This window comes from Phoxinus phoxinus (genome assembly GCF_949152265.1).
Source record: "Phoxinus phoxinus genome assembly, chromosome: 19".
In the NCBI taxonomy this organism is placed as follows: domain Eukaryota; kingdom Metazoa; phylum Chordata; class Actinopteri; order Cypriniformes; family Leuciscidae; genus Phoxinus; species Phoxinus phoxinus.
The window spans coordinates 23,538,617-23,565,408 of record NC_136894.1 but is presented as its reverse complement, the minus strand read 5'-3'; the positions used below and the strand labels follow the sequence as shown (position 1 = coordinate 23,565,408).

The 26,792-nt window shown below is 37.1% G+C and overlaps 1 protein-coding gene across 7 annotated transcripts in view; it reads right to left on the bottom strand.

Moving 5' to 3' along the window:
• arhgef2a (Rho guanine nucleotide exchange factor (GEF) 2a) overlaps positions 1-26,792 on the bottom strand; it is a 56,890-nt gene that overhangs the window by 13,684 nt on the left and 16,414 nt on the right. For 5 of the 7 annotated variants that reach the window (XM_079590061.1, XM_079590065.1, XM_079590062.1 and 2 more), the window contains 9 exons: positions 26,457-26,489; positions 11,054-11,216; positions 6,070-6,137; positions 5,845-5,908; positions 5,237-5,366; positions 4,650-4,759; positions 3,439-3,582; positions 1,564-1,814; positions 815-940 (listed from right to left, as the gene is read on the bottom strand). In XM_079590061.1, coding sequence (XP_079446187.1) covers positions 815-940; positions 1,564-1,814; positions 3,439-3,582; positions 4,650-4,759; positions 5,237-5,366; positions 5,845-5,908; positions 6,070-6,137; positions 11,054-11,216; positions 26,457-26,489 — 1,089 coding nt within the window. Of the gene's footprint in view, positions 1-814; positions 941-1,563; positions 1,815-3,438; positions 3,583-4,649; positions 4,760-5,236; positions 5,367-5,844; positions 5,909-6,069; positions 6,138-11,053; positions 11,217-19,236; positions 19,515-26,456; positions 26,490-26,792 lie in introns of those variants that run through there. The other 2 variants (XM_079590066.1, XM_079590063.1) reach the window with 2 other exon arrangements.

The following is a 26,792-nucleotide window of genomic DNA, read 5'->3' as shown; positions in this document are numbered from 1 at the left end:
TGTCTAAACTCACTTGTAGCATTAAAACAAATTGAATTTATAGTGTTTATTATATATTTATTTAGACAGTATAATATAGTATATATTTTCATTTCGGCCAGTTTCTTTTGTTTTAAAATACTTTAATATTGACAAGAAAATAGACTCTGATGCTGATATGGCAATAATTTTTTTAAAATACATAAATACTTAATAATAATACCAGTAATAATAATAATTTATTTTAATAATAAATTATTATTTTATTAGTAGTAATAATACTATTATGAAGAATACAAATATATTAATAATAATAATTATACATACATTTAAAATCAGCCATGGTTGTCTCATACAGAATTTTACTAACAATTTTAGTACACAATATATAATATAGCATACATTAATTCAGTCAGTATTTTTTGTTTTGAAATCTTGCCATGAAAATAGCCTTGTGCTATGCTAGATATATAGATTTTGTTAAACAATACCTTCCACACCACTGTTCTGAGAATATTTAACTTTTTAAAGCATATTAGTATTACTGTGATATCGATAACTGTGAAACTTCACCTGTTTTGTCACTGTGACCGTCCTAAACTAAGCTATTACGAAGTAAAATAAAACACAAGAGCTGAACACAATCATGATACCTGGAAATCTGATGATTCACACATCTCTGAGAGTCTGCAGGCATTTAATGCATTAATGCACCCGCCCACCATCATTCATCACCCAATACCACTCTATCCTCCCACTTGAAACACACGAGACAACACCTGACTCGGTTATGCAAACACATAACGCACATGGACATGGTCATTCTTGTTCTTACCCGTATAAAGAGCTGAAGTCTCTTGTCTCTGGCCAAAAGCTCTTTGTATAGTTTGACAGCCTTTATATGACGACTGCAGAACTCAGAATACGTCTTCAGCATCTCGTCTGCACACTGACCTGAGAACTGACATACACACACACACACACACACACACACACACACACACACACACACACACACACACACACACACACACACACACACACACACACACACACACACACACACACACACACACACACACACACACACACACACACACACACACACACACACACACACACACACACAAACAGTGCACTATGAACATTTTGTTCCTTGAAACTTGAAAGCTTTCAGCATCCCACTCTCATGCACTCTCATTTCCATTTGTTACTATTTCTTTCTTTTTGACTTTTCAAGCCCTCTACAACATGACGTCATTCTTTTCTCCTTCAAATTCATGCAATGAATTTATATTAGGATATTTTTTTATTTTTATAAAGTATTAATACGTTTTAAGTTAAATTAGTTTTATAAAACTTTTTTCAAATGTGTCCCCAGATTCCATTTTGTTGCACTGTTGCATGATTGTGTTCACTTTTCTTTTACAGTAATGTATTAAATTGACAGCTCTACTTTATGAAACATTTTAAACTGGCAATGAAAACAGATATGCTAATCCAAAATCACTTACGACTGGCCAAATGTCTCCAAATGCATTTACACCCCGTTCCGCCCACGTAAACTCACAAATGCACTCCTACCTGTTTTATTAGCACATCGCTGATCTGAGTGATGGTGAAATTGTTTGTGCTTTCAGGTTGCAGGCTGTGACCGCGTCGTTCGAGGAGCTGCGTGAGGAAGTGTGTGTGTATCGTCAACAGGCGCTCCAGGCAGGGGAACAGCGCATGCACGACCCCCGGCTCCAGCTGCACCTCCTCCAGCATACCCCGCCTGAACACGCCCTCCATGATCCGCAGGGTCCGAACGTGATGGAGCTCCGTCTGGATCAGCTCTGAAATGATATCACAGAGGTTGAGCTGTAAAATGCAACATCTAAAAAGGTCTTTGTTGGACATGTACCCCAAATTAAATATTCCCACTGTCCTTATTGAGGGTAGACATGTACATGTGATGTGAATGAAAACAATGTAGTGAGGCAAAGAAGTACAGAATAGTCCATGTTACAATCTTGTGTACACTGGTGTTGCTACTTTCTTAAATTTTTACATTTAGATTATCTTTACAGTCATCTAACATTCACTTAAAGTTAATCTTCAAAAGCAATAATAATTTAATAACATGGTTAAATGTAATCTTCCGCAAATCTCAAAGTGTATGTCCATTTTTTACACTGTACATTATGTTGTAGTGCCTAAATTCACTTAGCATTCAAAATGATGCCTTGTTTAGTTGTTGTTGTTGTTTTATTTTGACAAATTAGTATAAAATATTAATACAGACCATTTATTAGTTATTATACAGAATTTTTATGCATAAAAAAAAAACTTTAAATAAATAAAAAGCCACAATGACTAGATTTTTTGTTTTCATTTGCAAAAACATAAATACAGTGTCTGGAAAAGCACTTAAAGGGATACTTCACCTCTGGAAAGATGAATGTGTATTTAAATTGGGTAATTTATGTAGTAGAAAGGTAAAATTATTTTTGAATTTGGAGCCTTCTAGACTGAGAAAAGCCAGAAAATGTATTTGTGGCTCATGTGGATGAAAGACAACAACTCCCAGAATGCACTTGCTTCGCTGCCCTACGAGGCCACTCCCAAGCCACGCCTACCGGTAAGAGCGCAGTTAAACAACTAGGCTAGGCTACTAGTGAGTCTCCGTGACAAGTCTGCCCGGGATTTCGAGATCCGGGATTCGTCTTTTGCGTTCTACAGTCGCCATTCATTATGTTTACTGTGGCGAGCAGGACGAGGCTGACGGCCGTGGGAGAACGACGCGAGGCCGGTGGCGTGATTACTGATGAGCGGCACCTGTGAGACGCACCGGTCTCGTATCTCTTACGGAGGAGCGGGAATTTTCTTAGCAATGTTAAAACGCACATTAACCCATCACTTGTTTAGCGTTCATGTAAACACTACATTCAGATTCACCAATCGGAATGAATTCAGTTAGATTGAAACAAAAGGTGTGCATGTAAACAATGAATGGCGACTGCAGAAAGCAAAAGCCGAATCCAGGACATTTTGGACGATCTCGACGGCCGGACATGTCGGGGACAAAGAGGATGGTAACCCCTACTACTCAGCTTTCTCCACAGAATAAGAACCTGTTACCTTAGCTTCCAAATAAAAGATGGCTGACACTATTTGTACATTCTATGGGCAGGTTGAAAACATGCGGATCTAGCGCCTTCTACTGGGTGTAGTTTTTAGCCTCTGGCCAAAAAAGCCTCCGATGACGCAAAATTTAAATTTTTGTCTCATCGGAGGATTTTTTACAGACAAAAAATACATAAATCTCTTGTCTCAGGGGGATATGAGGGAGGGAAGTACTACAGGTTTTGTACTGATACAAAGCTTAATGCTAAATCCTGAAGTATCCCTTTAATAGTATATGTAATCAGGTTTCAGAGTTGACGGCCCATTTACAGTAATAAATGTTTTTTCTCTAACCATAGATGACGTCCTGTCTCTTGATAACATCTTTACGGTGGGTCTGCAAGTAGGTGGAATCTACCGCCATGCTCCAGGAATCTGCTTCAAATTCCTGGCCTTCAAACTCCAAATCTTCCAGCAAAGAGTTGAAGAAGCCCTCTCCTAAAAACAAGAGAAATTTTTTTTTTTGTATTATAGCTTCAGTTTCCAGGTAAACATGTTGGCCAACATTGAATTTGGGGGATTGATCCCCCATTGAATTGAATTGGTGACAATCACACCAATTAAAAACAAGGTTTCATTTTCTTAAAAATATATAAGTGTTTCATCATAAGAAATATATATTTTTCATAAAGTGGTAGGTACACTACTGCTCTATTTTAATATTTTAAAATGTAATTTATTCCTGTGAAGTCAAATCTGAATTTTCAACATTCCGATTGACATAGTTAAAAACAACAGCATTTATTTGATATAGAAATATTTTTTAACATTGTAAATGTCTTTACAGTCAATTGAATCTCTGGAAAAATATATGTATATGGCCGCATTTACACTGCAGGTTTTGATGTCCAATTACGATTTGTTAACTATATAACATTTTTGATGACTACTTACATCTTCTTTTAAAAGTGACCCATATCCGATATCTGCATTTACACTATACACTTGGCTAAACAACCCAATGCGTACAGACCCAGAACCCAGAAAAGCTTAGGCTTTTTTACTTCCGCAAAGGAAGTAAAAACAGCGCAATTTGCAATGGACGCAGACTAAATAGAATATTAAGATATTAGAATAAACAGGATATTAATAGAAGCTTTTGCTGTCCACACCATCTTTAAAAGGACAGCACAACATTTGGTTGAGGCTTCGTCCTTCATTGCGCCATTGAAAAGAGTCATGTGATCGGTGTAAATGGCGTTCGCCATCATCACTTTTTCAATGACGTGCGACTCGCATTGATGCTAATATCCGATATGTCTGCATACATGGCAGATGCAAATGCACGTATCCGATTCATATGAGATTTATTTCCACATATGAATGAGGCCTTAAACCAATCTGACAATATCGTAATCCATGTGTTCTTTTCATGCATACATGTCCGTGGGTCATATCCGATCTGTGCCACATTGGAGGAAAAAAATCTGAATTTGTAATGTAAATGCGGCCTATTTTAACGCATGTCTACTTTGTTTAAGTGTTTGTAGGTGTGTGTGTCTCACCCTCATCATTGAGGGACTCCATGGACATGGTTCTGCTCCTGAAGTTGAGTGAGTCTGTGGATTGAGACAAGATCCTGCGCAGCCCCAGAGGATAGTCATCATTCAGAGTCCTACACGCACATGCACAGGTGGGCCAAATTCATGCATACAAACAGATGTACACATATGCATGCAATCACATGCGAAAGAAAGAAAAAGAAAAGAAACAAAAAACAAAACAAAATGAGAGGCAGGCATCATAATCACCACAGAAACAGAAAAAACAAATAACAAATTTAAAATTAAAATATATTAAATGACTTAGAAATAAATAAAATATAAAATAAAGTGAATATAATGACTAATAAATAACATTCAAATAAAACTCCTTACATTAAACTAAAATGGCCACAAACACACACATACACAAAAACAAAAACACAAAAAGACAAAAATTACACAGTGATGAGAACAGTGTGTCTGTCTCTATATAGATATTTCAGGACAAAAGATTGATGTTATAGCATGTTTTACAGTATTTATAAACTAGGGACTCCCTTATTTGGTTATGTGTTGGTATATTGCATTTATGCATTTCTGTCACTCACCCTGCAATGTTATTGGTGGAGACGCTCTTGGAAAGTAAGAGAGAAGACCGGCCGCGACGTGATCCGAGTAGTGACTGACGAAGACTGTCTGAGGGGTAAATGGCAGAGCTGGGCCTTTCCTTTAATTGGGCTTCAGAGAGGCAGAAAAAGAGAGTTTGTCATATTTAGACCCCATTTACTCCTGGTAACCAGCTAACAAAAATATGTTTTAAGAAAATTTTGCTAATGTTCCCATTAAGAAACATTATTTCTGAAGGTTCCCTGAACATGAGAATGTTACTTTTGAATGTTCTGAAACAAGTAGTAACGTTTTAAAAGACGTTAGACGAACGTCCAACAAGCGTTCCATGAACAATGTATAAAAACGTTTTTGTGTTAACAGTTGGAGAACATGACTAAAGTCCAGATCCCTTTGAACAAACATTCTATTAAAATTACTGGAAGAATGTTTAGAATGTTTGTTAACTTTGAAAGAACCTTGCAAGAATGTCCCTGTTAGCTGGGTCTTAATCAATTTTGGGCAATCATTATCACATGATCCCCTCAATGATATACATTCACAACTGGTCAAAGGAGATGTATGCCACTTGTTTCCATCACATCCTCACCTCTATTCCTCAGAGTCACATTCTGATAGGCCGAATTGTTCCTCATCAGCGCCATTTTCTGTTGCTATTGTGACACATAGATGACATTATTAGACTTTTGCATAAACCACATCAAGAAAACAGACCCAATTTAGATACATTTCTTCTGCATCCTACCATGAATCAAAGCCAGTGTCTGAATGTCAGTGGTCCATGTAACACCATGTGACACATATAATATCCCACCTTTTGTTTCATTTTAACACAGTTTGGTAGCGTGTCCCTGCAGCGGTTGTGGATGGTGACATTACAAGCTGAAAAAAAGAACAGACAGGAAAACCCATTTATCTCACATACTATAATCGTCATACGATCACATTTAAATGGGATGAATGTGATCTTCTCATGGTCACATTCATAAAGTAATAGAATTGTATTCACTTTTTCTGTTATGGGTTTGCAATAACACGTATCATTAGCTGCTTGACCTACCACTATGTTCCAGAAACATTCTTGACTACGTTAAGACTGGTATGATCAAGTTACTAGTATTTGTTATTGGTCTAAGATGATTCTTTAGCTTAAACCAGCTAGAAACCAACCACTGAGTTCTCAAAAACAGCAACCAGCGTACGATGATTCTCCAGCGAGGAAATTGAAGAAAAAAAATCCCCATATTCCCTTTTATACCTGTACTCTAACCTTTTTCCTTTCTACAACATTACAGCAAATAATTAAGTAAATCTCAGTACCATACCAATTTTTTGCCTGTCTTTCTCTCCCTCTTGACCTCTGTCCATGTTTGCGGTAAAATGCTTGTTCTAGATCTCCTTTACAGCATGCTACTAGTCGCTGAACATTTTCTCTGGTTACACCGTATTGCTTTTGTCTCTGAACCCCTATTGTTTTAGAACGGCTTTGCTTCCTGTTTTGAGGGTGGCTGGGAAGGAAGAGGGACGGGGGCTCCGGTGGGGTTTCCCTGGCCCGAATACCCACAACACACACCTACACGAGTCTAAATAATCACCCACTGAGCAGCACAGGCTTTTTGTAAGTAAAAGTGCATCTCAGAAATGTAACTGTAGAGGAACATTTGATTTAAAAATAGACATGACAAAAATGAGACAAACTGTACAGTAATGTTTGAGTCCATTTTGATAAATGACAGAATGCAAATGTGGTATTGTGACACACACACACACACACACACACACACACACACACACACACACACACACACACACACACACACACACACACACACACACACACACACACACACACACACACACACACACACTAACAGTGTTTTGTTTTTAAAAAGCCATATTAGAATAAAAATATTTCATAAAACACATCAATAATTCTGCATTCTGTTCCATTCTTTTGCGCTCTTTCCAGCTGCTTTTGAACGCAATATCTTATATATTGTACTAGAGCTGTGGAATATAATTGGTCATACACACGATTACAGTAAGTCTTGGCAAGTATTCACACAAACATAATTTGTTATGTATTAAGTGAACGTTTGGTTAAGTTGGGGAAAAACATCTAACATTATATAACCGTGCCCGTGCATTAGATCTTAATATAATAAACCTGTGTAATGTTAATCAAACAATATAAGAGAAAAGGCATTCACTCACTGCTTTTGACTGAACTACTTTTGTCAAATTAATTTGTCTAATTAATTACTACAATTAATTTGTAATGAATACCATGCTGTGATTATTTTTGCATTTGATTATTTGTTTTTCTTACTTGCATGATTCTGTTTAGATATAAAATTAAAAATTAAAGTAAAGCACTGTTTATTTCATTTGTTTGTTTCTTATATTTGCATCTTTGTTCTTATTTTTTAACAACAATGATAAAATAACAAAAAGAGCAATATTGTGATTAATAATATACCGTAGTAATTATTACTAGTAAAATAATTGGAGGAAAATATGCATTGTGTTGCATTGAGAATCGTTTTATAATCGAATCGTAATCGAATAAAATCGTGAGGCAAGTGAAGATACACACCTCATAACATGCCATGCTGACACGTGCATCTGATACCAGCCTTTATCCAATGCTTCCATATGACGGACTAATCTGCTACTCATTTGGGCAACTCATTAAGTTCACTTTAAAAAAATAAATTTGCACACATCCCACTCAATGCATCTTATTCATCTGCGAAACATAAAATAAAACAGCATCTATATACATTTTTTATCTAATCCACAGTGGGATCTAGTTTAATTCTAATCTCCCACTCAAAGGTGTTCGGTTCGTAAGGCCTTTGCACTAAGAGCCTGTGTGGGTGTTGAACATGTAGTTCCAGCCTCGACACACAGCAAGAGAGAGAGCAATCAATACCGGAGCTCAGACCAGAGCAGCCGAGCACAAAGCTGCTCATCGATGAGTGGCTCGTACTGTCTGGTCTTTAAATCTGATCTTGATGACAAAATAAGGAAGAAGTTGAAAACAATAGCAAAACAGAGAACAAGAATTGAAAGATGAGCACAACAAAACAGGAAAGGGTGTGAGCAGCATTCATATGTAAATGTGCTTAAAGGAATCGTTTAAGTGTGTGTGTGTGTGTGTGTGTGTGTGTGTGTGAGAGAGAGAGAGAGAGAGAGAGAGAGAGAGAGAGAGAGAGAGAGAGAGAGAGAGAGAGAGAGAGAGAGAGAGAGAGAGAGAGAGAGAATGGATGTGGTGAAATGCCATTTGTGTGCATCATTTCATAATTTATATTAAAATACACGTGTGTATATATATATCATATAGGTGTGGTGAAATGTGTGAAAATGCTTTACATTGCAGGGCTGTTTCTGCAGAAAGAAACTATCCAGGCCTCTAACTTTAAGATGTGTGTGTGTGTGTGTGTGTGTGTGTGTGTGTGTGTGTATGTGTGTGTGTGTGTGTGTATCTTGGCATACAGCGGTAGACCAGCCACTAAAAATATTCCACATACTCTCCACTTCACCACATAATAGGACTCAAAACAGCAGTTCAGGGCTACAGCACAGATGTAATATGAAAGAGGGATGTGGGAATGGGTAGACAGGTGTGGCTTTTAAGTAATAAAAAGGCTTATACATGATGTCTTGTGCTCAAAGTTCTGAATCTGGAGACAATCATGGAAAGAAAGTGGGGAAGTTGAGATGGGGGAAGAAAGCAGGAAAAATCATTGGAAGGACTGAGGTAAGCGGCTGACTGAGGTTAGCGTTGTGATGGGCAGGATCACAAACAAGCTCCTCCTAGGAATTCGTCAGAAAACATTTATTCTTGGGGTTTTCTTCCACATAGGACGTAAGTAAACATTAGTTCTATCAACATCCTAGCAATCACATCCTAGTAAAGTCACCCAGAACACCTAAGGGTTAGTTTACCCAAAAATGAAAATCATCTCATAATTTACTCCCCCATCAAGCCATCCTAGGTGTATATGACTTTCTTCTTTCAGCCGAACACAGAGTTATATTAAAAAATATACTGGTTCTTCCAAGCTTTATAATGTGAGTGAATGGTACTCTAGATTTTGAAGCCCAAAAAAGTGTATCCATCTATCATAAGTAATCTATATGGTTCCGGGTGGTTAATAAAGGTCTTCTGAAGTTAAGTGATGTGTTTTTGTAAGAAAATTATACATAATTATAACTTAAAATATATAAACTATAATCCCTGGCTTCCAGTAACGGGTGTATGCGAGTCAAGTTCTGGCGGAAGAGTGACCTCTGACCCGATGTATGATGACATGGTAGGAGTAGCGTAAGTTTAGGTGAGAATAGATGCCTCTCACAGTTCAAACTAATAAGGCTGGGCAACAAACTCAAGCTGCTTCGACATTTCTCTTTAAAAACATTTATCTCTTTCAATTAGAATTAAACCTCCATTTTATACTATAAAGTGGCTACCCAGTGTGCTCATGTTTTTACTCACGGATGTCTGACTTCAAAGGAACTGAACGGAAATCTTCCCTCGGTTAATTTCTTCTAAGTCAAAGAAGGTAGAGGACACCTACCTATTACATAATTGTCATGGACTAATGGTAGTTTGAAAGTGTTTACCTGCCATAGCGAACATTTCCGCATACTCCCATTTTCTTCCAACTCACAAAATTAACTTTCATTTTGGCCTGATTTTCTTTGAATTGTATCGGGGCCTTTAGTAACCGCATATCAACATGCTAAAAATATATAAAAATATCCAATAGATTTGCGTTAAAGGGAGAACAGACCCTTAATATCATAAATTCTTGAGGATTGGCTTCTTAAGGTCCATTCACACCAAGGACGATAACTAAAAAGATAAAGATATAAAATCTAAAATCTATTTCTAAAATCATTCTCAATATTAAGGAATAGCAGAGCTCACGCCACAGATATAACGATAACGGCACAGAGAAACGATATCAGTGGAACGATAAAAAGTTTGCTGGAAAAGTTTCCTCCGGCTGATAAACACCTTCGTACTACCATTGGTCAGTGTCAACTATGTAATAGTTGTATGTAAAATGTGTGCTCTGAGGCTCTGCCTTCTTTGACGTGGAAATCTTCTCCAGTTAATTTCTTCAGTTCAATCCGTCGAGGTCAGACACGAGTAAAAGCATGGAGATCTGCTTTATAGTAGAAAATGAAGTTTTAATTTGAATCTAAAGCAACAATGTCACTGTTTTTTAGGTTTAATACTGTAAAGCTGCTTGCTTTAAAGCAATCTATTGTATAACGTGCTATATAAATAAACGTGACGCAACTTGACTGGAGTGCTAAATTGCCGAACTGGGGCAAACATCCACATCGAGGAAAGCATGCAGCACATATTTACATATTAATCTAAACACCGCTCTCATCAGTGTGGGTGACTTCAGGATGTTGCCTAACAGTATACTGAAGGTCAAACTTCTTTTTACCCCTAAACGAAGAACGAAAAACAACCTTGCCGTGAGTATATTGGGGCCTTTAGTCGTGAGCCAGACCTATCAACACCCTAGCAACAGCATAGCAACATGCTAATACCGCCCAGAACACCCTAGCAACTGCATAGCGACATGTTAAATAAACTCACATTGCCAATGATTCTATCATTGAGTTGAACAAACACCACTAATATTTTCAACAGAAACTGTAAAAATCGAGTTTACAAAATATCTCCAAGTTGCAAAATGTTGTATTCAACTTATATGAACTTATCTGTGGGTTTTGAGTGTGGTGTGTACATGTGTGTCTGTGTGACTCACTAGGGCAACTGAGGGCTTCCTTAGCGGTGATGCTCTTGTTGCAGGCTGAGCAGAGTGTGGTTCCAGACACGGTGAGAGAGTTGAAGAGGTGGCCATTACTGTAGCGCGCCTCTCGCTCTCTGGCTTCTCTCTCCCGCTCCCTCATGCGTTCCTTCTCCTTATTCTAATCAAAACACAAAAACTCAAAATAAATTAATCATGCATGGTGTCAAAAATATACATTCAAATCATCTCCACCAAAGTAAAATTTGCCTAGTATCATAGTAACCCCCCCCCCCCCCCCCCCCCCCAAAAAAAAAAACCTTTGAGCTGGTCAAAGAACAATCAGCACTCACAAAAAAAGACAATGATGACACTATTGCAGCTCAGCTTCTATTGTGTAACCAATTCATCTGCCGAACTGGTACAGACCGAGTTCACGAACAGGGAAACAACCAACTCAAAAGAGAACTTGCAACACCATTTCGGAAGAAACATAAGCCGAACAATAGCCATATTGAATGTCTAGAAGGTCTGTATTCCTTGCTAAAAGATTTTATCATGAAAACACACACAGCACATTCATGCCTGTGAACTGGTTTTCATTGAAAAAGCTAATCTTTGCTTATCAGCCTTTAGGGGAAAGACAAATGAATCCAATCAACTCTCCACTATAAAAAGTCACTCATTTGGTTTAAGCAAACAATGGCTCTCTTTCTGATACAGTAATTTCATCTATTTGTTTGTCTTTGTTAGGTACGTCATGCCTAGTTTGATAAGTTTTCTTCAGATTTTGGCCATTATTTTGTCCTCTCTTTGGCCCTCTGAGGGTCTTTTTTGACATACAATCTGCTAATAGGTTAATTGATGTGGGTTGAGCTAATTAGTAGGGGTGTGACAAAATTAAAATGTGACAAGATTTCTCGCCGAAAAGCTGTTTTGCGATATCGCCATGACGGAGCGTGAGGGTGAAATTAGCATAGAATATGCCACCGCTACGTTTACATTACATTACCTCCACTGTCGGTTTGCTTTTTTTTAAGAAATAAAAAAACTTTAATTCAGTTGGAAACCGATCGCTTTAATTGTCAACTATTATAAACGTCTTCTCTGGTCATCCAGCAAACACAGTCAAACACAGTGCAGCAGGAATCACAGTTCTACCAGAAAGACTCGGGAGATAAATTGATATAACAGCGTATATTTATTAACAGCCCAGCAAGCATGAATTTTTAAAGTTCTTTGGTGTAGGCCCCGTCCTTAGAGAGCAATGCGAGGGTAGCGGAATCTGCATATCCTGCCAGAAGACGAAGGCAGGGGCGCAGGCGACCCCCCTGGAGGTTAAGGAAGGGACAATCCTGGTGGTGGTGGGGAGGATGAGGGGGAAGGTACCATCGTGGTGGCATTTGGGGAGGATTGAGGTAATTGGCAGCGTCAGCATCTGCGAACTCAGACAAATGTAAGTACCAATCTTTTATACTGTGAGTGTTAGCACATGATTGGTTAGAAGTGAAGTATTACGTGGCACGCTGATTGAGTCTTCCTGGCAGAACTTATGCTAAAGCTTCCATTTCACTGATCATGTGACGAGAGTAAAGCGAGATGACTGACAAGACCATGGTAGAGGATTCGTTGCGCAACAGAGCCTAAAATAAGCGTCTGATAAATGTCTTATCTTGTAGAATGAGTTCTCATCACCGCCACTCCCTATACAAAGAGTACGTGAGATCACGACTTCAAAAGCAGAAGTAAAAGGCGAGCTCCCTGGCTGGGGTATGTAGTTGTAAAACCACTACTTAGCTCTAAGTTTTGCATGTTAGTGGGAAGTCTTTAAAAACCCTCAGGGAGTGTTTACACGACACTGTATTCAACCCAAACCGGGGACCTTTTTTTGTGTTTATGCCATTCCTTTACACAACAACAGCGTTTTTGGGCCCTGAAAACGCAAACTCTTGAAAACGAGCGATATTGTCTCCATGTAAATGACAAAAACGTGCATTTGTGAAAACCGTGACATCATGCGCATGTGAATTCCGCGTGCAGTCTATAGGCTTGTATGTTTTTTTACAGAGTGACATTGCCAACTACCGGCCTGGCATGAATAATGCAGTGTTTTTAATCATTTTCACAGATTCGTTAGCCTGGTTGACATCAGACCCTTCTCAGTTGTAACTGAGAGTGGGTCTGGGGAAAGTTCATTCACAGCCCATTTCCAAAGGGGCGTCACCAACGGACGTCGCTCAAATGTCTCTGGGCGCAATTGAATAGACCTAAAACCAATCAGCGCTATCATCATCGTGTAAAGACCGTCTCAACGTTTGTAATTGGTGCCTCGATTTGGAATAATTGAAAATGGGCTTGAATGGGCTCTTGGCCAGACGGATTTGCAGAGCAAATCTCAAATTTGGAAGTTCGTCAGGGTTTTCCTAGGCTACATATTAGTGTGAATGGTGATCGTTTTGACAATACTATCATCTGTACATAAAAAAAACTTTTCCATTTTTAGTACATTGTTGTGTAAACGTCCCCTCAGTTTTGCCGTTTTTACTGGAAAGCGAAGAAGGAGAGTTTGAGTGAGACTAGGTTGAGTAATAAACAAACAAAGAGATAAAATGAAGGAACGACTGCGACTGTTGAGAGGTTGATTATTTTAAAATAATAAAAGAAAGGGAGAGGAAAAGGGGTTCTATTTGTGTTTGTCCAGACCAATCTATATGGCAATGTAATTTATATGGCACCGTACACAATACAAAAGGTTTCAAAAATGATTTAGTCAAATTTGAGTTATTTGTTATTTGAGTATATTTATATACTATTATAGTATTTATTTATGTTAGCATTTATTTTTCGTTTTCATTTAAATTAAGAGTAATTTTATGAAGTGCTTTTGTCATGTGTTTATTAGTTGTTGATTTTTTAAATATATTTTTCATTTGTCTATAGTTTGGCATTTGGCTCAGGGAAAAAGGAGGAGGGAACTGGCGAACATTCTTCAATGTTACTTTAATCCAAAAATAAACACAAATAACAAAACGTAAGTAAAGCGGCAGCCCCTCACAGACGACTGCCGCACAAACATAAACAAAACACAACGTAAAGTCCAGGAATCACGCCTCACTCCGTTCCCACGGCTCTCTGCCCGCCCTGCTTGCCACATAGTCTTTCATTTATTTTTATTTCAGTTTTCGTAACCTTAGTACTTTTTCACTTTATATTTATGGCACTCCGTTAGCTGCCAATGCAACCTTTACATTTTTATTTAAGATTTTTAATTTCAAGTTCTAATATTTATATTTTATTTCAGATTTGTTTCAAGTACACAAATACTTATTTAAGTTTCAGTTTTAGTTAACAGTAACAATATGACGAGCACGAACCAAGAAGCTATATAATACCTGGAGAAAGCTATACAACCTGCAAGCTGCCATTTTTTTCCTCAGTCTGCTGACTGAACAGCAAACCAGCAGAGTCATTATAAACGTTGAGCAGTCACTAGCAAAACATCCTCCATAATATAATGAACTATTTACGAATCATATGTTCCTGTCTGCTGCCTTTGACGTCACAGCTCGTTCGCTGGCAGGATATTTGCTAGAGTTTAGGACTGTGTTTGTTCTTGCCAATCAGCATTGCCATGAAATCATTTTCCATGGGCTCCAGAGTAATTATATGGCATTTACAGCTAAAAAAAACCACACTGCAGCTTTAAATTAGGTAAATTGAATAAGTCCAGGCATCCATTTTGCACAATTAACAGTGCAAACTCAGTTTTACCAAACAAAAAAAACGTTTGATCTGTGTGCTTCTAGAGTCATTGTTCTTGATTATAAAAGCTTTGACCAGCAGCTGGTGTTGTTTCATATGCTTTGTCAGCATTTTATTTGAAGCTCTACTTGGCCCTGGCTGATCATCTTCCTCTTTTACACATATTTTATGATGAGTTAATTGGAAAATTAAGAAAAGATAGAAAAATGTCCAGACAAACAATTCTAAAAATAATTCTAACATTTCTATATCAGAATCTAACATAATTCTTAAGATATTTTGTAATAAACATAAGCCGAAAAATTGCCATATTGGATGTCTAGAAGGTATGTATTCCTTGGTAAAATATTTGTATGTTTTATAATTTTATAAAAAGATGTCTCATATTTTTTCACCTCTGAAAATAGAGACGCTAAGGTCCTGTTTTGGGATTGCTTATTCTAAAAATCGGCCTCTCTGTTGACATGCAAAGCAGGAAATAATGAGAGAGCACTTCCTCTTTCTAATCAGCAGGAGGCATGAGTTAAGGTTGCCATAGGAACACGGACATGTGTTGGAAGTAAGCAACAGAAAATGTATTATAAAAAATGCTTAGTGTGTTAGTGTGTAGCAGTCCAGCCTGCAGGACGTTGCAATAAAATGAGTAAATCTAAATTGACCTAGTTTGTCCATAACCAGAATTTCCAGGATGCTTTTGCATTGTTTGTTACGTGTATGTGCGATCATCTCTGCAGATTTGGGAAGTTGCAATAGTTCATGTTCAGAGAACAAAGCATGTAGCCAGGGTGGGGTTTGTGAAGATAAAGTGACACTTTTTTAAATAAACTTAAGTATGACTCTATATTTAAGAAAAATACAGAGGCACACATTAGGAGCAGCCAGCATTTCCAAGTCTGTGTTTATAAAAATAATGTCAGGCTAATGAAATGTAACTGTGCCTGCAAAATGAAAACAACCTCTGTGGTTATATAGTTCAATTGAAAGTTGACATTGAATCAAGCTTTCTGTATAAAAACATGAGCGGTATGTGCCCCAAGCACATTGTTCTCTAGGTTCAGGGAGCTTGTCTAAAGTTTGGAGTCATCTCCTATCAAGGAAATGGGCTGAGATTGACAGTACTTAATGTTGGTGCTCCAGTTCTAATAGTCCCAGCTCCAGATTTAGTTCAGTCTGCTGTGGCCTGATGGCCTGGATATAGCTGGCCTATGGGGAACCATGACTGATTAGTTGACATTGACATTCTTTGCAAACATTTTCATAAGAAAGCAATTTCCACTACAGTGCACAGGAAAGTAGCAGTCAACGAATATGGATTCTTTCAATATCCAATGTTGATATAACTCCTGTTTATGGGCCAAATAAATGGGCTACTTTATTAACAAAGTAGTTGTTAAAGGGACACTATGTAATTTTTCGCCACTAGAGGTCGTTTATAAAAAAAAAAGGCATAGCTTGATTACGCCTTGATTTCGCGGAGTTGTTGTCTTCACCTCTACAGCCGGTGGAGAATACTACAGGACTCGGGCAGAAATCATATTCATGGATGACCGGTAATGTATTAAAGATTTATAAACGTAACGAAAGCCGGTGGAGCGAAACGAAGCCACTGGTAGAGATGTTCCGATACCCTTTTTCCCTTCCCGATACCGATTCCGATTAGTGATCCGATACCTGGGTGTGTATCTATACAGCTGCAATTCATACTAGCCCTGTATAAATTTATAGAATTATTTTATGGTGTGCTTCAGACTTATCCCTTAATAAAACATGAACAAATACACACAGTGAACTAGAATATTTTTTATTATCTGACATACATTTCACAGTAGTATATTATTAATTTTTAAGTGAAAAATAACTTCAAATGCAGCCACAAATCTAATACTGTAAACTGAAAAAGGTATTTTAGTTTTATAATATAACTTAACTGTATAAAAAACAGTACAACAAATAAATCTAGGAATCAAAAAAATGATATGAATAATTTAGGAAAATAATCTCTTAAAAATGTAAAGATGACGGTGTCACTGTGCCCACCCAGTGTGCTTGTCAAACTCAGTAAAGACAGTGCGGTCGCGTCGCAGCTCCAGATGTCGATAGTAAAGCTGAATGTTTGCACATCTTTTAGTTTACATGAAATGTGTTCACGCACTGTCTCGAATAGCTTAGGGAGCGCTGTTTCAGAGATGTATTTGCGACCAGGCAAACTGTACCGGAGCTCCAAATGTTCAATTAAGTGGCAAAATCCAACATTTTTGACGACTGACAGTGGCTGGTCATCCAGAACAATAAACTCGATAATTTTGTCGGGTTATATTGCCAAACAGCGGACATACTGCTAGCGCGTGCATTTTAATTTCTTCTTCACTGCTCTAAACGGTGGTTGCTTGTGGCGACACAGCACAACTTCCTGTGTTGCCGCGGGCAACCACTGTTTAGAGCAGCGAAGAAGACTTGATCTCCGATTTGCGGCGTTAGGCAAAGCTAGCGTGCAATAATAGGTATTGTTTATGAAAATGGTATCGGATCGGTACATGGGTACAAGTACTCGCCGATACCGATGCCAGAATTTTTATTGGTATCGGCGGCATTTCCGATACTAGTATCTCTAGCCGCTGGAGCGATTGTTAATGAGGGAGAAGCACGACACATGGCTCGAGAGCAGTGGAGCTTTTATTATGCCGCAGAACGCTTCCGTTTCTTCCGGTCAATGCATATGTGGGGTAACGCAGCGCTGTTTTATCATATTAGATACATTTGAGTGTGATGAAAGTTGTTATAATGCTACTCTAACGTTCGCTCGGTGGCTACTATATGAGACATTTGTTGCACACTGCAGTGCGCTAGATTGATTAGGCATGGTAAATATGGTACTTGCGGTAAATCAAGAAAACAAGATTTAAACAAAAAGACAAACTGTGTTGAGCTTTATAACAATGATTAGTTGTCTGTCGATGAATGTTTCCAAACAGTTGCTCACCTGTCTAATAAAACATACAGTAATATATTAAAACGTCTTTGGTGTTTCCAGGGTTTCTACAAAATAAAACCGGAAATCGAGTGTAATGTCATATGATGTCATTGATAGGCAACGATCGGACACGGTCGTCCTGGTTAAAACTGCTTATTTCTCTGGATTCTTAGAAACATTTGGGATAATGCAAGTACACAAATCAACAAATATATTTTGAGCCAAAAATCTTACATAGTGTGCCTTTAATGGCTAAAAACTGACCGAGATCGGACAATTATAACAATATCTCTGCAGAACAAGCCAATCAAACTAGACCTTGACTTGGAAGCTGCTCTCGGTTACATTAAAATTTCTCAAACTGAAGTTTAACCTATGACCTTAGAAGAAGAGGTGGTGAGAGGTTGCGTGCTTATGTGTGAGCAAAAACACATCTCACTATTTAAAAAAATCTTGCCTTTGGACCTGAACCTGGAATTGATGCTTTAACTGAGTGCTATTTCTATGGCAACCTCTCTTTTGGCTCTCTTTCTCTTGAATGTTTCTCTGTGCGCGCACACACACAGTCTGTTGTTCAACATTCCCACTCAGTTACACCTACACAACTCAAACTCATGCTGAAGCTAATAACTGAACAAAAAGGTGCATATCCAATGCCAAAAACCAACATACAACCTTTTACTCGAGATGTCTCTACACGTCAGTCAAAACTGCTCTCAGCAGGCTCTGTGTTGCTGTGTATGAAATTCCACATTAAACCTAGTAAAGTATCCACCTTAACCTATAGTATCAAATGTGACACTGCTTTGCTCCAGTGTAAATGAAATTCAGCATCAGAACAGCCTTAAAGTTTATAATTCATATACATGTTTCTATATCCATAATCTCATAATGAAGGTCATTGATTTCAACACCTGTAATTCCTGTGTAAATGTTCCTTCAGATAGCTTGTGCTGCCTTTGCATCATACCAATGACATCACACTGACTAAAAGCCATAAAACTTACAGTCCTGGAAAACATTATTCATTGTCAAACAACAGCAACGTTAACATTGTAGTCTGTCTGGCCCTTTAACCCTCATTCTATAATGATGAGGAAGAAGATAGAAGCAATTTAAGTGTAAATTACTGTTTTCCCTGCCCACGTTTATACACAACCTCTAGGTTAATAGCTAATGTATTTGTATTATCCCAAAACACACTAAGAGCTTTTCTGAAGTAGTGTTTCTTTGCTTTGGAACACAGTGTATTATGAAAATACTAATAAATTTGGATTGAACGAACTGAAAAGACTTACAGCATACTTTTCAAAACCGATTAGCCTGTTTTTAGTCAATGTTATAGACAGTCCATGTACCCGCTAAAATCCCTTATAAACCATGATGACGAAAAAATATTAAAGTGGACAATTCAAACGTCTTTTAACTCTTGCGATAAGCTGGTTAAAACACGCGTCGCAGCACTTACCCGCTGACTGATCTCTCTCATCCTTTCCTGGCGAAGTTTCGACAGATCCGCTACTCGAGACATTGCGATGTTTTAAACGTCTTTAGTACAACGAAAACCGAATCCTCGTACGGCGATATCACATGTATATCCCATTAATTAAGATAAAAGTTCCTTTTGGTCCCGAGTACGTGTAATAGCAGCGTTTTAACAGGCATGAGATATTCACAGAGAAGCGCAGTGCTATAACTTTGAGAGAAATACGCTTTTCCTCTCTCTCTTTCTCTCCTCCCCTCCCCTTCAGTGAAACGATGTTGCCTCGTTCAGGAAGCGAAATATATGACCCCCTCTATTCTTATTTAAACACTCACTGTAATTCTAGACAGCATAGATGAACATAACATGGTTAATAAACTGGTGGTATTTAAGTCTCTCATGTATCAGTAAAAAAAAAAAAAAAGACAAATTATGCCATATTTAAAATGTCTACTAATCAAGGAAAAAAGATTCCCTTTTATTTTATCCAAGAAGTGAACGTCTAAATCTCTCTCTCCTTAAATCTGTTTTGTTCCATTCATCAAGAAAAAGACATTAAGGTCAACCCTCTTGAGCACAAGTCCTGTAAAGTCAAATTAAACGGCTAACTTACCTTTCTGAAGGCATAATGAAGCCATATCACTAAATGTATTAATTTAGCTTGAGCATAAACTTTATTAATGCTTAAACATTTATCTGATACCATATAAAATAATAATTATAATAAACAAACGATTGACTATTGTCGTTTAAATACAATAGATGCCGCCATCTGTCATGATGTCACTAGTGAAACAACAGCAATGAAGTCTCTGTGGCTGAACTCTCAAACAATGACGTCAACTTTAACACCAACACCTATTCAGCATTTCTCAGAGATCTAGAAGGAACTACTAATGCTCGGAAAGCTTGTGGTCTCTTACTACAGGCAAAAAGCACCCATGAGTAAAATCAGACCTGTTATATTTCAAATGAAAATGAAACGATATAGTCAGAGTTAATTTATTATGCAAATTGGTATTTAATAAAGAAGACATTTAGTTCAACCTATAACTTCATCTTAGATTGGAAACCATGTATCCATTTCTAAATGCTGCAGGATTTTACTGGCTCTGCATGCACCTCGGTGTACCGGGAAAGAAGGTAAATGGTTGGCATTTTCTTTTGAGAAGAGAGCCGAGGGGAGAGGAGGGGAGATTCTTTTCCCGCCTTGGCCACATCTGTCGCCATGCCAACAGTGTACTTTGGCTGGGTTATGAGGGGAGCCTGGAAAGTTTACAGTGGGCGGCAAGGTTTTGGTTTATATGGACACATTCATACAAGCGTGCGAAATACTGGTTGCTCTGGTGTTTTCTTTTTTAAATATGCTGCATGGTTCAAAGCTAGTCAAATCTCTCAGCAGATTAAAGCAAGATTAAAGCAGGTCAAATCTTTCAACAGATGTACCGTCCCATCTAGACAATTTTGGATTCGCCAAACAATACTGACTGGGACTCAGACTTACATAATAGTCTACATAATCTGGCTGTGGAACAGAGATTGGGATTTCAGTAGAAAATTAGTATATGGTGGCTTTTTCTGTGAAATCTGCAAGCTCTTCAACTTTAAATAGTGAAGCACAATTTTCTCTCTCTCTCTCTCTCTCTCTCTCTCTCTCTCTCTCTCTCTCTCTCTCTCTTTCTCTCTCTCTGGTTCACTGTCTCCAAGGAAGGACAGATTGCACTGTGGGCGGACTTCCACACAAGTGTTTCAACACTTGTTCTCCCTCTTACTCATGGTATCTTGAATTTTATGCACCCTATCTTTCTTCCTTGTGTTGGTAATAACAAATCGGTGGCATGGGACCAGCTACATTGTTTATTAGCAGTCAGATTTCAGCCCCTGCAGCACTCCTGACCGAATCAATAATGATGAATACTCTGACTTCACGGAGTATTAGAGGGCTGCTTCTGTACTTGGATACTGCTGTGTTTCTGGAGCGATCTGCTGCAAGCTATGCTAACAAATGCTACTAAGCGAGATGCCACTTCATAATCAGTGCCAGTTCAACAAGTACACTGACTGCAAATCTAATACAGGCTGATCTTGTTATTCATTCTCAGACTTAAAAATAAATATAAGAACAACATAATAATACTTATTATTATATAAATATCTAGCCTTTTTTGCTTTTTCACTTTTTTTTAGATTAAAATGACTTTTAAAATGTATTTGAAAAAATAAATAAATAAATAAAATCTCAAAAACATTAAACCTAAAACAAACATAAGGGTTAAACTATTTATCCAGAAAAGAAAAAGGGATTATCTTTTAATAAAAAAAAACAGTGTTTCCGTAATTAGCTTTAAATGAAGAACAAATTAAGACCTGAGTAAAAGGTCATTCGTTTTCTTCAGAGCCCTAGAAGGCCACGTACACACTCTAAAGTTTCAGAAATCAAAACCGAATTTAAATACAAGAGTGAATCCCCTAAATTACCGTTCCATATGTGTACGGGACATGAATCATTCCAACAATTGACATCATGGTAACCATATCAGTGTTCTGGAATCTTGAATGTTTGGTATCTGCTGTTTTTGACCCAAATAATATTACAGAGACCAAAGATTTGTTCTGCAATTTGAACTAAACCACCAGTTCGTTTCCGTACACACTGCATAGATATTTTTGAAAAGTCAGAAATTTCAATATGAACAAATATTTTCCAAAGCCAAATTATGTCAGCTATGTAATAGACATTCTTTTTATAGTGTATATAAATCAATAATTCATTTGACACTACTTTGGGAGAAACATCCAAGACAAAGATGATAAGTTTCCTGATCTAAGAGCAAAAAAGTTCCTTTGTCATTTTATAGATTGGTATAACCTTTTATGGCGCCTAAGAAATATAGCTCATTAAGTTATGTGCATTTTGTATAACAATTTGCATTACACTGAAGCTAGTACTTACAATGTGGGTGTTAGCTGTGGCCCTGACTCTACACTGAAATAGATGGATAGAAAGAGAGAGAATGAAAGACAGAGAGAGGGAGCGTTGCTGTGGGTTACCACTCTATAGAGGAGGCACTCTTCAGAGCTGCTTTCTGCGGCAGATGAGAAAATGTGTTTTTTGTGTGAGTGTGTATTTGACAGTAGGAGTTCTGGTGAGGACAGTGTGTGTGTGTGTGTGTGTGTGTGTGTGTGTGTTTCTGCAGAGATAATGACCAGGTTCTGGAGGCTGAAGCCCACGAGGCCTGTCATTCAGCACAGACTGTGTCACACAACACAACGTGATGCCTTAAGGTGAATGTGTGTGTGCACATTTGTATTCATGAGTCTATTTCTAATTTTGGCTAAGTGAGATGTAGCAATCATAGAGGTTAGAAGTTATTTGATCAAAAATACTGTAAAAACAGCAATATTGTTACAGTTATAAAAATTACTACAATTTAAAATAACTGCTTTATACTTTAATATATTTTGAAATGTAATTTATCCCTGTGATGGTAAAAAGGACATTTTCAGCAGTCATTGCTTCAGTCTTAAGTTTCACCAGATCCTTCAGAAATCACTCTAAAATGTGTTTTACTGCTCAAGAAACATTTCTAGTTATGTCAAAAATTCATTTTTTTTGCAGGAAACTGGTCATTTTCAATATTCTTTGCTGATAAAAGGTTTAAAAAACATTAATTTGAAGTACAAATCTTGTATTTCACTAATAATTGTGTAAATATTATCTATTTCATGCATTATAAATGTCTACTGTCACTTTTTTTGATGATCAATTTAATAATTCCTTGCTGAATTAAAGTATTAATAAAAATAAATAAAAAAACAAGAAAAAAAAAACACTGACCCCAAAGCCCAAACTTCTGAATGTTAGTGTATGTATATGTATGTATGTATATCAACATTTGAAGTGGATCAAAACCTTTATACATTTTTAACAATACCCGCTCTTGTCTACCCAACTTTGATGAACTTTTTAATCTACTTCAAATGTTGACTACTGTATATTTACAGTACATATAAATATTAATATATATATATATATATATATATATATATATATATATATATATATATATATATATATATATATATATATATAATATATATATTAATTAATGGTAACTTTATCAAATATTGCACTCCCTTATTTTACCATCTCATTATTTTTCCATTTCAAAAGAACCCAGATCCCAGTCTGTCAGTGGAGGTGTGGGAGGAGCTCTTGCTGACACATGTTTCACAGATGTTTTTTCTCTTGTGGTGGGATTGCCAAATCAGTGCAAAGGCTTTTTAAAAAAAGGCCCTGTACTCCACCCTGCGGGCCCCTCCATGACTTCACGAGCCTCCCAAAAACTAGGAGTAAACCGCGCAGCAAATGTAGATAGTGAGTGGAGACACAGTCGCTGAAAAATGACTGCCAGTAAAAAATCCTGACAGTAATCCTCCAGGCACACGTGTCCGTCTGCACTCTCTGAGTATTTCCCACTTGATGAGACATATTTTATGTCACTTTGGTAAGGAAGGAACTATGTAATGTATAATTTTCTATGTTTATCTTCTAAGACTTAAATGTAAAGTAGCGTAGAAAAGAGAAAGCGTCCTAGCTTATAAACCGGGTGGTGGGAAAGAAAGAGCAACTAAAAGATATAACAGAGGGGACGTCTGAGAGTTAAAGATAATGGCAGGAGGAAACTGGCCAGACCATGAGATGACTCTGCCAGACTGTTTACTTTGCAGCTAATAATCATTGTACACACACGCCGTGCACATGCACACACACAAACCCCTGTACAGTGGTGGTATATCTAATGGTACCACTAAACTTTACTATATACCATGGTGTTGTATGATTACGCCATTTATAATTGCTGCATAGGTTTCACTACAAATCATAACTTGATAGACATAACTTTCAAGGATGTTGATTTTGGCTTGACAAATTTTTAACATGTAAGACTACGCTCACAAAACCGTAGTAACACCATGGTACTTTTTGTAAATCTTACTTTTTCTTCCCACGCAATCCACTTGATGTAATAAAATGGTCTTAGAAGCCTATGTCTAAATTGTTCCCACTCATTGGTAAAGAATTAATTCCCAAAGGCAGACAGAGTTAAAAAACAAACAGTCATGCTGCTTTAAGATTGTGCCTGTGGTCTGTCCTCTCACAAGCTTCTTCCTTGTGTGTGTATGGGGTCAGGTCAGGCTCCAAACAGCTGACTGGACCCGTGTGTAATTGTTTGTGTGTGAGTAAGAGTATGTAAGCGTCTGGAACTTACAGAGAGAAGCAGAAAGCGCTTTCAAGGAAGTTTAGTCACATGAACATCAGTCTGTGCTTCCCGGCTGATCATATGGTTGTGTTATAATCAAATGGTGAAAAAATGCATAACCATAATGCAGAAGAACATTTAACAAATCCTCAGAAATATGTTCACTAACGCTCTAATAAAACCCATTTACAGAGAACTGTACAGAACTATAAATCTGGCAATATGGTTTAAAAAGTCGAAGAAAACTAATAAGACGAGACTATCAAAGTTAAGAGTCTAGCTTGCAAATAAAGAAAGTGCCTGCCTCATAAAACTCCTCCCTTCTTTTGCGGGAGTGTTTGTGTTGGAGCCCGTGGGCCTGGCACGAAAATCATATTCCCTAAAGTAGACGAGTAATCACGAGTGCCAATTCTCTGCCGACGCTCCCTCAAGATCTACACAGAAAGCGTGTGTGTGATTTTTAGTGGCATGATGTCATGGAAAGACCTGCAAATCAAACAGACCTTTATATGTAATGATAAGAGTGTGTGTTTAGAGTACGGGAAGACTTATTAAAGCCGGTTTCTGCTTCAGAGTCAAAATAAATAAATAAAAACGGAACTGCGATCCTCTTCCCCAACTGTGACTTTACTTCTTGTAATTACCGATAATAATAATAATTTATGTTTACAATGGGATATAGTTTAAAATGTAATAAAAAAATCTTTATATTAATTCATTCATTTATATATACACAACCATTCAAGATGTTTTTTTTTGTTTTAAAGAAATTAAAGCTTTTTCAGCAAGAACACATTAAATGATTAAAAGTGACAGTGAAGACGTTTACACTTCTTATGAACTTCATTTCAAAGAATCACAGTTTGCACAAAAAATTATTAAGCACAATGGTTCTCAATTAAGATAATAATAAATGAATTTAAAGTTACTTAAGCACCAAATCAGCATATTTCTTCAGTCTTCAGTGTCACAAGATCCTTCAGAATTACTATTATTATTATTTTTTACCTTTATTTAACCTGTATAATCTGTCTGAGATTAAAAATCTCTTTCACAGGAGTGTCCTGGCCAAGAATGGGCAGCAGTTACAATCAAAAACTTACAGATCAAAATAACAAATTTAAAACACGTATAAACAATTGCACATCATTGAGTCTTCTTCAAGTGACCGAATAATAGATTTAAAATGTTCCATAGACACCAGAGTTTGTCATTTCAATTTCATTTGGAGTAGATTCCATTCAAACGGAGCTGCATATATAAAAGCCCTTTTTCCCAGTTCAGTTCTGACAAATGGAACAGAAAGAATGTAACAATTTTGAGACCGGATGGAATACGGATGGAACACTTTTCTGTTGAATCAGAAATATATATATATATTCCAATATGCTGATTTGGTGCTCAAGTAACATATATCTGTTATAAATTCCAATAACATTTCACAATATTAGTTTTTACAGTATTTTTGATCAAATAAATGCGAACTTAATGTTTTTGAAAGAAGTCTCTCATGCTTGCTTTTGAATGCTAATGTAGTTTTAAAAAATCATATCTCATTGTAAACTTTGTCTTACTGTAGACATTCTCCTAATTACCTTTATTTTTTACTCTGAAACAGAATTCTATATATATTTGACAGTCCAAGAACATGACTAACACTAATGTGAGCAAACGAGGACTAGGTTTCACAAGCAAACTCAAAACAATGTCATCTTCAGACCTGTCATCATCCGACCATAAAATCCTGCTTTATCATGTGTCATAGTAGCAAATTGGGTCAAAGATAATATTTTGACTGCTGTCCATTCTTAAAACTACAAAAGCTGCCTTTTCATACAGTCATATGGGTTTCCCAATGTTTCCTAAACCAGATAGCTTAAATTAACTGAAACTTAAAAGGATAATTCATCCAAAATGAAAAAAAAGTAATAATTTACTCACCCTCATGTCATTCAAAACCTGACGTTCTTTCTTCTGTAGAACATAAAAGAAGATATTTTGAGTAACGTCTGTGCTTTTGTCCATACAATGAAAGTCAATGGTAACCAAAACACCAAAATTCTTCAAAATATCTTTTGTGTTCCACGGAAGAAAGGCGGTCTCTCAAACACAAAAAAAAGAAAGAAAATTTAAAATTTGTACATAAATTATGGTCACAGTTTAGTTTAGGGTCCAATTCTCACTATTAACTAACTATTATCTTTGACGTTTACCTCAATAAACTTCTAATAACTGCTTATTAATAGTAAGGTAGTTGTTAAGTTTAGGTATTGGGTA